General features: G+C 43.0%; 1 protein-coding gene across 11 annotated transcripts in view; it reads right to left on the bottom strand.

Moving 5' to 3' along the window:
* LPP (LIM domain containing preferred translocation partner in lipoma) overlaps positions 1 to 15,144 on the bottom strand; it is a 344,655-nt gene that overhangs the window by 212,582 nt on the left and 116,929 nt on the right. For all 11 annotated transcript variants that reach the window (XM_030495193.1, XM_030495197.1, XM_030495189.1 and 8 more), the window contains one exon: positions 2,921 to 3,122. In XM_030495193.1, coding sequence (XP_030351053.1) covers positions 2,921 to 3,113 — 193 coding nt within the window. In that variant the 5' untranslated portion in view covers positions 3,114 to 3,122. The remainder of the gene's footprint in view (positions 1 to 2,920; positions 3,123 to 15,144) is intronic.

Below are 15,144 nucleotides of genomic sequence, written 5' to 3'. Positions count from 1 at the left end.
TCTCTGCTTTGATAAGTCGAGAAATCTAGTTTGAAACAAGTTGCAGCAATTCACTATGGCAAATAGCAAAGAGAGGGGCTCACAGCACTATGAAAATTGCTCACTTAGCTGGTCTAAACCATGCACGCCTTGAGTGCTTCAAGTCATATTAAAATGCTGCTGGCTTATAAACTGTTGGTTGTTGCAATTTCACTTTTTTTCATTCATTTAACCATTTCTTTTAAAGTTCCATTGAGTACCTTTCAATCAGCACCTTCTGGCTAATTTTTGTGCAGATGTTAGGGGGGGGGAAAATAAATAAAATCAAAGTCAAGGTGAGACCAAAGAAATGCCTTTGGTGAGAGGCAGGAGGAGAGGGGTGTACAGCCAATTCTCCCGTGTGCACAGAGTCTGCTCCACAGCCTGTCATTCCAGTGTGCTTTCAATGTGATCAAGAAATAAAACCACAAAATGTGATCAGCTGGGCAGATCTGCTACGCGCCAGCAACATGCCTACAAAATAATAATAATAATAATAATAAAGAAACGTAAGGCCAGAGGATGCATTTTCCCAAACATTAAAAGCAATGAGCTGAAGAAATTAACGGGAAAAGAATTTGCTGGCCTCCCAGAGAGATTCCCAACACCATTCCTGCAGCCTCTGGTAGCCTGGAACCAACTCCAGTGACATGGCTGGGGCAGGCAAGGCTGTGCCAGGCTCTGATGCGCGCAGATGCTTTCTGCCCCATTGCAGCCCTGGGATAGCAGTTCCCTGAAGCAATGCTGCCTCTTGCACTCATCTCCAGCAGAAGGATGCTGCACTGTGTGCTACCCACACTCTGGGCGGAAAGCCCGTATGCCTCCAGTGAAGCAGCTCTGGTGGGATAGAGGGATGAAAACACACTGAGGTACAAGGGGATGCTGCAGCTCTTCCACCTACAGACTCACAGATAACCAGATGGGAAAGGCCTGTGACCAACAGAGAACAAATTTAGGCAAAATGACTCACAGTGCCCCTCTATGCAGGGAACCAGCAGGGCATGGAGCTGCCTACCAGGCTGAATTATTGCTGCAAAAACAGTAGAGGTCATGGAAAAAAACCCCAAACAATTAGGGACCCTGGAGGAGCGAAGGGAGCCAAAGAAAGTGAATGAAGCACATTGGACTAAACATTTTCTCACTGTCCCCTTCTTGCCTGCCAGATCCCAGAAGCCTCATATTCTCAGGGTTATCTATGGCTGGGCTAATGGCTTTGCACCGGCTGCTGACACCTACCAGCAGCGTGTCACCTTCTGAAAGTGGATTAGTTTAAGCTGCAGGCAGGCTGTCGCATCACTAAGCCGGTCCCTGACCAGGTCTTGGCCAACCCTTAGCTCTTCCAGGCCTGTCAGATAATGATGGGATCTCCAAAAGCCCAGCATCAGACAAGGCAACGGATTAGCACTGGAAAAGTCTCCCTGTGAGCTCCTGATGTCTTGTGGTTTATAAAAGACCTGGCAATGCTCTGCTGCTTGCAGGATCGGGTAGTCAGAGTTGCATGAGAAATGTATGCGTGCCGCATCTCCTCTTCTCAGCCTGCAGTGCCTGCTCTGCTCTTAAGGAAAGCCTCCTTCCCCAAATGCCAAGAAACTAAGAATTTTTTAGAAGGTGATAATGTTCCTAAGTCACATATAATTGGAACTACAATCATCAAAACAGCGACAATTAAGGCATACTGACATCTCTCACCAAAAAAATAGTGGCTGATCAACAACGCTTTTCCTAGGAAACAAAACCAACCCTAATGTCATTTTCCATTATTATTTTAAATTTTAAGAGAATTAGAAGAATAAGAATTTCCACTTAACTCGACGGTGACATTTTCACTGCACTTCAGAAATGGATTATTTTTTACTTTTTTAATTCCAAATGTCTTTCTCTTCCTCTTACTCGCTAAGTTTGTTACTGAAGGCAACAGAACAGGTGCATACGACTTCGCTTTTCCCTCCAACACATTTTCTTTTTTCGTTCTGAATTCTCCAAAGTTAGAGCGGCAGAGGAAAGAACTCGTAAGACTTTTCCAACTTTCCTACAAAATGTCCTTAACTTTAGAAAATTGCTTAAGTGTGAGATTTAATATGCTGCTTTGTTGTTCTTTCTCCTTTCCATTACTCTGTAATCTTCCCGAAAATGCTTTGGGGGGGGGGGGGGGAAGAAAAGAAAAAAAAAATATATTTATCTTACTGCACTCAACACTAAATAGGGAAAAGTGGCGATGGAATGAAGTAGAGAATCCAAAACCAAAAATCAAAAGCTGGTTTGACTATTTTCTTGAATACAACTGAGTTTTCCTTTGTGGGGGAAGAGGGAGAGGAGGAGGGAAAAGAGTTTTCCATCAATTTCTAACCACAGTAAATCACCAAGAATAGGAAAGTCACCACTCTAATAAGACAGCTACCACTTTCCTAAAATCCTTGGCTTTCACCTTTCTGCTGCAGTAAGGTCCCAGCACACACTCTCCACTGTCAGCTAGGGGCATCCAGTTTTCGATGGATTTCGATCCAGAAAACTGCCAGGTTTCCAGCTGCAAACCCCAGAGGCACTCCCAGCTGTGCTCCCTCCCTCCATGTGTCCACAAGCCAGGAACCCAACTTCCACACTTGCTGCTTGATTATGTGAAGACAGAAGGACTTCTATAACAGGAGGCAGAGGAAGGCTGAGACATGGTGGTTCTTTTACAGACATAACCACTCCAGAGGCTTTTGCAATGGCTATGTAAATATCCTCAGAATTATTTCATATTCAAGAGTGTTCCATAGCAGAGGAAAAAGGTAAAACTGAATCAAACCAGCAGGATCCCACAAACACATCAACAAAGAACACATCAAGAACAGCCTGTGTTAGCAGTCAGTTCTCTGAATCAAACTGTTGTCATTCCTTCCTAAAAATAATAAACACATACCATCACCTCCTGGTTGCTTGTATGGGTTGTACTTCGGCTTGGGGGCAACAACAGGCGCAAACTTCTTTGGTGTCTGCTGGGTAGACACCGAGATGCTGGGAGTCCCAAAGGTGTGTGTGGTCTCCATCCTTGCAGTAACATGACCAACAGGCTCGTTGGTACTCTTGGGTGGCAGCCAGGATGGGTGGGACATGGTTCAGATCTGAGAGGAGAGAGTCACACGTACATTAGAAATTTAGGCTGGGGAAATACAGTTGCAAACCTACTACTTTGCAGGTTTATAAAATCAAATCTACAAAACCCTTTAACATGTTTAACTTGCACATACTTATCTTTAAACATATTGGTCCTATGTATAGAACTTCAAATACAAACTTGTCTTTCTAGGTCAGAATTACTGATCAGGTTATTGGTGATACCTGCAAAAAGCATTGCTATTTTCATCTTCAAACCAAAATGGATGAAGGCTGATACCCTGGAGAAGCCCATCAATCCCACCATTCATTCAGCATAGTAGTGACACATTTGCCTTTCACTGTTCGGCTTTTGTGAGTATATTAATATACAACAGTGCAGAAGCTCTGGGGACAAGTGTAGTCACAGATAGACAGACACACTTCCAAAATACACCTTTAGCACTTTTTCACATGTCATTTAGAATGAAAATCCCAGTGATTTTCACTCAAACTTTTAAGAAAAATGTTTTCCAATGCAGCTAACAATTCTTGATGCCTCCATTTCTGAATGCCCAGCTTAAGATATTTTAAAAGCATGTCAATTTTGAAAAAATGCCAGAATCCCACAACTGCTGACAACCAGGCTCCTTTTAGATATCTCAACTTGTGTAACAGAAAACAGAGGCAGCCCAAATCATTACTTATTTATGAAAATCTTGGCTTTGGCCTCTTAAAAGCCTACATCACTTTTGAGAACTGGACTCAGATGCTACTGAAAATGTAATCCATAAAAAAACCAAACCACCCTGTTCACTGCAATGAACAAGTGCTTTTCACTGCACACAAACCACACTCGCTGGGTAGCAGTGATGATGGTCCTACAGAGCTGGATTTGAGATGTGATAAAGAAATGAAGAACCCACATAGACAAAAGCCAATGCTAATTATGGAGCTCTTGAGCCCTCTGTCCTAGAATCACAGAATGGTTTGGATTGGAAGGGACCTTAAAGCTCATCTAGTTCCAACTCCTCTGCCACAGAAAGGAACACGTTCCACTAGACCAGGTTGCTCCAAGCCCCATCCAACCTGGCCTTGAACACTTCCAGGGATGGGGCATCCACAAGTTCTCTAGGCAACCTGTTCCAGTGTCTCACTACCCTCATACTGAGGAACTTCTTCCTAATATCTAATCTAAATCTCCTCTCTTTGAGCTTAAAGCCATGCCCCCTTGTCCTGTCACTTCTGCCCACACTCTGCTTTGGTGTTAGGACTCCTCAGGGCCATCGAAAACAGCAGACAGCTGTGACCCAATCAGGAAAGATTTGTTTTGATCATGGAAAAGGATTGGTGCAAGAGATAGGACCAGGCTATGGGAGACAGTAGCAGACTGCCATTGCAGAAAAGCCCTTCCATCTGGGAGCAATGGGACAATGCAGAGGGGCAACTGGATTTGCAAAGAGGTGGTCTCTAACTGCAGCAAGTGCAACCTGCTGGGAATGAGATGCAAGAGAGAGCTGTAGCTTTGCTGAGCGTGGCAGCTAAGGACTGTATTAGCTGGTGTGAACAATTTTCTGAGCTCAGAAGAGGGGGAAGAAGAAAAGGAGAGAAGAAAGGTGAAGACCACCTTGGAGTGAAATCATTACCAAAGTCCACAATGCTACAGCACTCTAACTATTCTGATACAGCTCTGTGGTCATGCATGCAGCCATCTATTTGAATGGCTTACAAGGAGGTACTTCCAAAGCTGAGAAGTGCAGCCACATACAGCTCATTGATACCAGGTAGGAATGCAGCCATAGGCCCACTCCTAGCCTACCTGGGCATATTCTTGGTGCCTCACAGCTAAGACTTCCGTGTACACATGCTCCCCAGAGAAACAAACAACAACGAGCTCTTCAATCAGACCCCAGGATTATATGGAACACTTAGGCAAGAAGGCGGCATATCTGATAGCCTACCTGATATCTGATAGTCTGTCTAGAGAAAACAAAACAGAAATCGCACTTCATTTCCCTTTTCTCCTAATGCGGGCTCACAGATCACTAGAAAAGTCAAGAGTAAGCTGTTGGAACTTAGGAGCAGAGCTATTTTGCTAACTCATCCTGACTGGCAAAACATCTGCATCTTACAAGTTTCATGGTGGAACAAATTCAGTTGAGTCCTTTATCAAAGAAGCAAATGACAACTCTTGGGTATAAACTAGAAAAAGTAGTCCTGTGGACTCCTGCATGGGTAACCTTGTCCTAGCTATTTGCTGTTAGCAATGCTGAGCCAGTTTGGGGGAAAAGGAGCAAGGTCTCCACATGGAGTGTGGGGACAGTACCTCCAGCTAACAACGACTGTTAAAACTGATGTATATATGTGTGTGCTTATTCCAGCTCAGTAAGTTTACTCCAGGTAACAGATTTCCTACTTGAGTCATTTCTACTTGAAGTCACAATGTCTGACCCAAAACTAGTAGATAGGCAATCTGTGGTCATCTTATACCTCCATCGTTTGTTGTGTGGGAGAGTAACCAGCAAGTGCCAAACATTGGTTCTAACACGTGTGGCTCTTCCTTACTGTGCAGTCTGACTGCTCAGTGTGTACACAGAGCTTTTGTGATTCCTACCACTGGAAGGTGAGCCTGTTGCGCTAGACAGCTGATACCAGTGGAAGGAAGCCACCACAACAGGCTTTTAATGAGGTAGATCAGCTGTATCTAGGGAGCATGGCAAGAGTATCCTGAAGACGGACACGTATCCAGGACTGAGCTGCAACGACACGACTTTCCTCCCCTATATGCCTGCCCCCTTCCCTTACATTGACAGTGTGGAGCATCATTCTGAAAGCAAGAAGTGAAATGCAGGTCTTCCCCATAGGGCTGGAGAGGAAACCAGCCACAATGGGTGAGGGCAGAAGGCACGTGAACCATGCTCCCACCACCTTGTGCTTCCCGTTACCCACACCACCCCGATGGACCTAGAAAACACTGCCACTCGAGCAATAAGATTCACCTACACTGCTGCCTCCTCCTTCCATATCCTTCAAAAATGTAAAACACGGCAATAAAACTCAGGCAACTATCTAGGTTTTAAGAGCAGAAAGCAACGAGGGCACTCAGCCTTAAGAGCTAAATAGGACAACTCTGCACTCTGCAGAGTTATCACACTCAAAGATGACTGTATCTTACCCATTGCTAAAAGCATCCTAGAGCTTTATTCTGACATGTTTTTTATCCCCTGGCTTGACATTTCATATGAAAGAGTATCCTGCTGCATGAAACACCATCAGACCCTGGACATCACCTCCATACCGATTCAAAGCGGAAAAAAAAAAACCCACTACAGACCAGATTATCATCATTCCTGTTCTGGAAGTTCCCTAGTTGTTGCTTAGCCTCCCAGGCAACATGCCTTGGTCCCACTGAGCTCTCATGGTCTGCCGGGTTGATGGCAGGGATAGGCTGAGTGATGCATAAACCAAGAACATCTGCTTCAGTAGCCAGGTTGCCCAGTGCTGATGACAGCTGAAGACAATGTGAATCTCAAGGAATGAGTTTAAAAAGCAGACTCTTCTTACAGACAGTTTGGGAGCGTGAAGACCACACTGTCATAACTCAATTGCTGACTATAAGCTGGCATGTAGCTCCCTCTCAGCTACCCTCTAATGCATTTGTTTTGGTGGTGGTGGTATTTTCTAATTGTTTCCCCATTAGCCTTTTCTCTTCCTCTTTCTCCTCCTCTCATTTTCTGTTATGCATTTGCTGCCACTCATTTTTGCTATCTGTGCCTTGACAATGTTTTCAGCAAGTTCCCTTTTCCTCATCTGTTCCAGCCCTAGCTCCCTAGCCTCAATTAAATGTAGCCTAACAACTTCATGAGATCATTAAAAAAAAAAAAAAGAAAATTAATCTCTTTTTAACAGCTGAAGCTAAACTTTTGGGTTTGCTGTTATTTCCTTCTATCTCTCTTCTCCATCCCCATTTTTTTAATCTGGCAAAAGGCTAAGAGCAAGGCAAAATATAAGGGGCAGTGGCTTGTAGATGAGCACAGTGCCCCACTCTCTGCAAACCTGTCCATGGTGGAGCACGCTGGCTAATTCAGGTAAAGCCATCGGTGCTCACTCACCACTCTCTGCAATATTGCCTGGTTTTCAATCAGAAGCTTCTTTGGAGAAAAACAGATGAACATTTTGTGATGTGAACAAGTAATCAAAACAGCACAGGGAAACTTGGGCTTATAACCAAGCCTCTTACTCTAAAATTACTCTTACATATGCCACCGCCTCTGCATCATTGTGGTTCCTGCATTTGGATGAGAACCTTCAATAGGTAAAGGCTGTCCTTTTCTGGCTAGCCAGGAAACACGATCAGCAAATGCATGTTTCACTTTTCTCTTTGAGGTGTTTCCTTCCAAAAAAAAGTTATTTCTGCTGGTTATACAGCAAACAGTAATGTTTTCAGAAGTTTCTAAGTACATGTGGGATGTGAGATTGCATAAGTCAATGGTCGCAAGAAGGATAAAGTCACTTACTTTAGAGAGAAGAAAAAGAACAAACTGTAGTGGATGATGCAGGCTTTAAAGAACCAAGAAACAGGTAAAACACAACAAAAGGAGCATCGAGATGGATGGGCTGGGGTGACACAAGAAGCAGGACCATTAAAAAACATCCAGGGAGCATGCGCACTGGTAGGAGGTAGTGTGGTGAAGTGCATCTGCTTGCCTTGGCTGTCAGGGATGGAGCTGTTAGAATAGCTGCATTACCCATTTCTAAGGGTGACTATAGCAAGCTCCTCCTTCAAGGGTAATAGCAGATGGAGTGAAAACCATCAAACCCAATTTGATCACTTTGGACTTCAAAAACAATCCCCCTCCATTGAAGAATAATAGTGAGTCTCACCCACTTTTTGCTGGACAAGCCACTTGTCCAGCAAAAGTAGCTTGCTGCCCCTTGGATGCCAAATTCAAAGGGCCTGATCCCTCTGCTGCTCAACCCAATGGCTGGACCACAGAGCTCTCACTGAGAAGTTAAACTGTAGGTGAAATCTACAGTTGCCTCCACATTTCTGCTCCAAGCAAATCATTCATCAGGCATGCTTTGCGTTCAGTTAGCCCCTTCGTAGCAAACCTGAATAAATCTAGCCACCCAACATTTAACACAGCCAGGCTGGAACAACCTTTGTCATCAGAACCTGTGTCCCTGGGAACCCTCCCAGAGGGACAGCAACCTTTTGCTTCTCAGTCAGTGCTACATCTCCCTCTGTCTTGGCTGAAGCCATCTGCATTTCTGCATGCTACTCTTACACAGCCATCCTCCTTGGTCACCAGTAACCCAACAGCTCCATTCCTGATCTGGCTGCTACAATTTTTTCCTGTGACTCCTTTACTCACTGAGCATTCTGGCAACACCCCTTTTCCCAAATATACTGCCCCACCCCAGACAGAAATCTCATAAATCTTCCTTATGTCATTGCTTTGAAAGCCCTTCTCATTGACCATCTCATCTAGCCCTTCTGCACTGGGCAAGGAACAGAAGTCTACCCAACTATTATTCCACAAAGCTTATGTTGAGCTAAAGAATATTTGTTATGAAGTGCATGTAGCCTCAACTGAAAGAATGCAAGTACTGGAGAATCCACCACAGCACTAGGTAAATTGTTTGAGCAAGCAATTAAGCACCATAATTACAGCTTCTCCTTTGTGTCTCGCTTTAAATTATCTAGCTCTGCTTCCAACCATTGGATTCTGTTATGCTCTGTCATCTGCATTATAGATCTGCCTCTCTTCCTTATGCAGATCCTCTCAGAACAAAGCCAGGTCATTGGTTAAATCAAATCAAAACATTTAAATTAAATATCAATTAAACTCACTGTGAAAAGCAGAGTTCTCTCAATTCATTCATGTATATTTACTCTGAACTCTATTCAATTTTTCAGCTACCTTTTATGAAATGGTGGATGCTAGCGTAAGACCATTTTTTCAAGAATAGTAACTTAAAATGGAAGGGGTAAAATGATTAATAATATCAAAGCCAAAAACCAGACCGAAATCAGCTGTGGCTGCCTGAGGTTCTGTTATCCTTCCTTCCTTGGAAGCATGAATCATCACCTACTTTTGGAGGCAGAGGATAAGACCAGACTAACTATGATAAATAGCATTAAGAGCAAAGACTGAAATCCCACTGCATAAATAAGGAAAACAGTGTGCTCTGGTTCTATCATTAGGACAATCTTAATGCTGCAAGTTCAGAAAATTCTAACCATGAAAGAATACACCTCATCAGAGGAACTGGAATCCACAAATCCCAAGACGAGACCGCATTATCTAAAAATGTCAGACCGGGAATATCAATAGAAGATAACACCGGGCAGTAATAAAAGCCTGACAAGGGTTTTTGTTTCTTTTTCTTTTTTTTTTAAGTGTGTGGCAATAAGTGTTTGTTTTTGTTTCTAGTTACAGGATGCCATTCACCTTTGAGAAGCAAAGGTAAAACAAGGAGGATTCCAAGTCAATTTAGCCTCACATCAGATAAGCAATGGAAGAGTAGAGTACCAATTTGTCTACTTTTGAAATTGTTAGTACATTCACCTCCGAGACAGGCTGGCTCTTCTGTGATTAGACTGTACCCAAATAAATCTTCATTTCATTTTCGTATTTATAACATGGAGCAAATACTCCTTGGATGTTGATGGACTTTGCCAAGGCAGAAGAATTTGTCCCCGAGTTAATTAAGCTAATGCTTCACACAGGGTAGCAACAGTGTTTAACAAAAAATGAGCAACAACAATCTGTGCTTCCAGACAGTCTGCTCTGTCTTCCATCCCACTCCTTCCTAAATCCACTGGCTTGATGTAGGTCCATGATGTTCTATCTTAGTATCACCCATGCACAGTTAACCATCACTGCTAAGGCCAAGTGATTGACCAGATACAGCGAATAGGACCTTGTTTGCTCACAGTAATGCAAGTGGAAGCTCTTTTGTGGCTTCTCTCTGATGCTATGCACGAACATGATCAAGACACCCCCTTCCCTGGATAACCCAGGTTTACCTCTAAAGTCTTACAAGAGCCATGTGTAGAAAGGCAGACTGCATGCTCCCCACTCTCCCTTCTCTTCCATTCATGTAAAAGAACTCAAAAGAGAAAACTTTTGACATTACTTCACCTTCCAACTGAGTTTTAAAGATCAGCTCCACCACTGAACCAAGGGGACACCCTTCATGATGCAAAATCATGCCACACATTGCCCCTTTCAGCTAGAGGTGCAACAAAAGACTGGATGTTTATACTCTATTTGTTGTCTTCTTTTTTGCCTGAAATTCCCAAGAGCACAAACCCAAATGCCCTGCTAAAATGCAGTTCTTTGCATCATCTCCACTCCACTAATTAGCAAAAGCAGAGGCTGACCAGAGAGACTTGCTTTTTACAAACTCCCAAAACTGCTTGTTTCTCTTGGCACTGTTCCCCTTTGAAAGTTAAATGAATTTATTTCTCCATTTATGGCTGATGATCTCTAGCCATGAAGCTTTACTGCTCCTTGTGGCCTCCAAAAGAGGATATAATGTCAAAATTCTGGTCTCATTAGAGGTCTTTAACCAAACATAGGAAGTGTCATAGGTACTTATAAACTTAGCCCAAGCTCCTCTCGGAAGTCTTTCCCATATGGTAGTACTTATCCTCATGAGTTTTACATCATATGTGAAATTATGTGATTTGGGTAACTGGGATTCCTTTTGAACTCCCTTAATCGCTGCCGATCTGCACAACATCTCACCAAATTTAAGTCCTGTAATATTAACCAGTCCAAAGAAGCTCCTCCCACAAACCCTCCCAGCAGCAAACTGATTCTGGCTCTTCATGCTCTTCAAACTTCACATCAGCAACCAAGAGAACCAAAAAGCTGCAGGGACAATTCTGAGCATTGGGAATCCTGTGTGTGGGGCTGATGTGACCATGATCACCAGAGCAGAGGAGAGCTAGCCAACTGAATCAAAGAGTCAACTGAGCCACCAAGCAACTCTGAGACATGATGAAGAAGAATAGAACATGCTGTCACCCTCCAGTGACTGCATTCATGAACATATGCAAACTTGATGCACATGGACTCCAACTCCTTGTGGCATATCTCTCCTTCAGATCAGGCTTCTTTGCTTGCACCCATTTGATGCTGTTCATAGACATTCCTTGACACTTTGCTTTAGTCTTTCACAGCAGGTATCAGCTGGAGCTAGTTTAACTCTCACTCTCCCCCAGGGTTTCTTCCAATCGCCTGGGTAAGGCAGGGTTTTGTATCTTCAGCTCAATTCCCTCAAAATAAAATAAATAAATAAATAAATAAATAAAATCTAAGTCGCTTCTTCAGTTTAACTGGGCTGAAAGCATGCACCTGTTTCCTGCTGTGGGACATCACTAGTGTAATCACAGGAATTAAAGGAGAAAGAAACCTAGTTAGAGCACTGCTTGTGCTGAATTATTCCTCAACGCATATAATCTAGTATAGTCTCTCTCTGGCTTTAACAGTTTCAAATTTCCATGGGATCCGCCGGAAGACCTGATTTAAATTCAAAGTTTGCCCTGCAAAAGGGGCTGGCCCAGATGACCTCTAGACATCCCTTCCAAAAATCCATTATTCCATGACTCTTAAACCCCAGACTTCCAGCTGTGACCTTATCTGCACTCAAAAGGGTTTGCAGCAATAAGCTGTATCCTACTTAAAATATGCCAGCACTTACTGGCAATGCAACATTATATTCCTTATTCTGTAGTTGCAATGTTTCCCAAATGAACACAGCAAGTTCCCATTCTTTTAACTAAATAACCAATAACTGGAAAATAATCCCCTCCCCACCCCTGGCATGGCTGCACCCACACTTCATTATTTTGCTAGCAGATCCACACCAGTTTGGGATGGGACTTTTGTTTTATGTACTGCTTGAGTACAGTATTACTCAGATATAACAGGAAGACATGAAGTCCATAGTGAAGATTCTAAAGACATGATCGTAAAGAACCGTCTTCTCTCTGCTACAAAGATGCTTCGCAGGTTAATGTCACCATGAATATTGTTGAGACACCAACTCCATATCACATTCATTCTTATACCAAACTCTGTTGCTGGGACAATTTTGGTATCAACCAAAAACCCTTTCTTAAGTTTCATTCTTAGCTCATTTCTCTTGTATCAGCTTTAACAGTGAAAAGGTAGAAGGGCAAACTAAACATAAAACTTCTTTTCTTTCCCTGTATAATTGCATTAGTAGTTTTGGGATTAGATGCAAGCTATTTGAATTTGACCGCTGCTGCATAAAAGCTGACAAACAAAAATCTTCCTTTTACAGCCATGTCACATCCTGGTGTTGGAAGACAAACTAGGCTTTAAAATCCCAATAAGTTGAACTTTGACTAGCCCATGTGCATTGAAACAAAGATATAATACTGGCTCCCTGGAGATAGATAGATCTATCTAATCTAATAAAACTCTAATGACCACATGACAATTTTACCACAGAGCAGGCCAATTCTTGACTTCTGTGGTATGAGACAATCCTCAGCCACTCCAAATATGATCATATCGGATAAAACATTAATCCAAGGCCTCAACCACTTGTGGTTACAACAAACTCCAGGGCAATTGCAATAGACGAGGTAGACCCTGGTGGCCAGCACAAAATGGTTACTCAAATACAGTAAAGTTTGTGGTTGAACCTTGAGAGCTGAGCCAGGAGGTAGCTCTCAGCCAGACAAAGTTCTTCCAATTCTTAAAGCTTCTTTTACTGATAACTTAACCTACAAGTTTGTGAGGGCGACGCTGCACTACAAAGAAAAGTTTGAGACAGATGTTTCAGAATTTTGTGCATAAAATGAGAGAGGAAATATATTAATGGGGACAGCAAAAGAACAGGTGAGACGATGCAGAAAGCTAATTTTAGGAGTCTCAGACCTAAAGCTCCCTTACACAAACACTGTTTTCCTGCACACAATTTATTTGCAAGGTCCCTCTGCGAAAAAAAAAAAAAAAAAAAAAGCTGCCTTTATTCTTCTGTGCCTATATTCATTGTCTTGCCTGTGACACAGCTCAGTACTTGGCTTCCTACTTCAGTAAGGCACTGCAAAGCAACATAGAGCTTACCCATCAAATAAAATGTTTAAGGGCCTGAACTTCTCAAACACTGGAGACATACTGGAATCAGGCTGATCAAGAGAGTCCCACACAAGACAAGAGAAATCAAGACAATAAGGAATGAGAAGGGTACAGCTGTTAGAGCAAGAACGGGCTGTTTGGATGCTGATGCTGGCAGTAAACAAGAAGGAACCATGCAGAACTAACATTCAGCTCAGCAGTTAGATATCAACAAGACCCTAGCGAGACCAAATGGGACCGTGGCAGCATATTGACACATAGATAACTGTATTAGCTTTGCAGAGCGCTGTGTGTATATGTATATGGGGAGAAACAGCAGGGATCTGAGCTCAGTGAAAAGCTGATAGAGAGTGAACAAAGAAACAGTGCAGCTTGAGGTCCTACCCAGTGAGGCTAGCATGGGTGTAGGTGGGTTTATTTACAATGGGTTCCCTGCACTCCACTTCTCTTCCAAAATAGCTGTGGTTGCAGGAAGAGTCAGCTGCTGCCACTCCTGGAAGAAAACATATCTGCTATTGGCAGTCTGAACCCCAAGCCATCGAGAGGGTTTCTGTGAATGGAAAAGCAAGCTGCAGCCCAGAACACAGGCATAGCATGGGTACCACTCAAGGATGCGAGTGTGGGGCCAACATGACTGTAACTTTCTTGTGACACCTCAAGGGGCTGGCAGTACGAACCAGACTCTGAAACTGTAATAACTAAAAAGCAAGCAATTAAATCAATTAATGGGAAGGAACTGTGACCAGGATCAAAATCTTTAATCCCTGATTCTTTTCCTCCCACACGATCTACTTAACTTTTCCTCCCTCAGATCCCAAGCCATCCTAGAAATCAGAGTCTCAAGTATGACAAATCCCTAGATGATTTCTTCTCCTTCCTGAGCATTGCACTAACCTGTGCCTTTTGTGGCAGCTCAACCCATGGCACCTTGCAAATAATCAGGGGAAACAGCCTTTTTCCTATGATAAAACATGTATCTTAACACACAGAAGAGTGATTGCTGCCAGATGGCTGGGAACTGATGCTGCAGAGAGATTGCTAATGGAAGCAATGTATTTGAGTGCATGAAAACTGTATGAAAGGAAGTACACAGACCCCTACGTATGAACAGTCAGGAAAAAAAGACCACATTTCTCTGAGTTTCACAACAACAGGTGACTTGACATCATCAAGACATGAGCACCCCAAAGTATTCTTGTCTCCCTTTTGCAACACAAAGCAAAAATAAATCTTTAAGTGCTTCCTCCTCAAAGAAGCTGAAAGCCTGCAGTACTGTCAGGAAAGAGAGAGGATCTCTGTAGGTTACCAAGTCCTGCTTTTAGCAGGAGACTGGGCTATCATCAACACTAGATAAGGCTTGCTGTGTTTTTGTCATTGAAAACATCCAAAATGGAGAACCCCCTGCTATCTGGTGACTTGTTCAAGTGTTGCACTATTTCTCAATGAAAACATTTTTCCAGCTCTCCAGCTGTATCTCCCAATCCACTATGCATGTCCATGGCATTTTATTTTGCTATGTGGACAGCAGCATTTGGGTCTGTCCATGGCCACATGGACATAACGAGACAACTTATAGCTCATTTAGAGGACAGCTGTTAAAAGAGGGGTGTTCTAGAAGCATAGGGAAATGCGTGAAGAGGAATATTAAGAGCAAAGGCAAGCATGCCATGACACTCTGGAGCACATCAAGATAAAGCTCTGTTTTAGTAACCACTGGGCATTAGTTCTGTTCCAAATAGAAACTTGTGACTGAAGACAAGTGCTTGAGATTTGATTTTCGATTCTTCTTTGAAACTCATAAAACCACCAGCACCAGCTAGGAAACTGTTGTGCTTCCCTTTTACCAGTGTCCATTCATTCAGGAACAGTGGTACTCAAAGCTCTGGGAGAAAATTCCTCAGCTGGTGCAAACCACATTGCCAGCAAT

This window comes from Strigops habroptila, chromosome 8 (genome assembly GCF_004027225.2).
Source record: "Strigops habroptila isolate Jane chromosome 8, bStrHab1.2.pri, whole genome shotgun sequence".
Lineage (NCBI taxonomy): Eukaryota > Metazoa > Chordata > Aves > Psittaciformes > Psittacidae > Strigops > Strigops habroptila.
The sequence above is the reverse complement of the archived record's forward strand: the minus strand, read 5'-3'. Positions and strand labels throughout refer to the sequence as shown.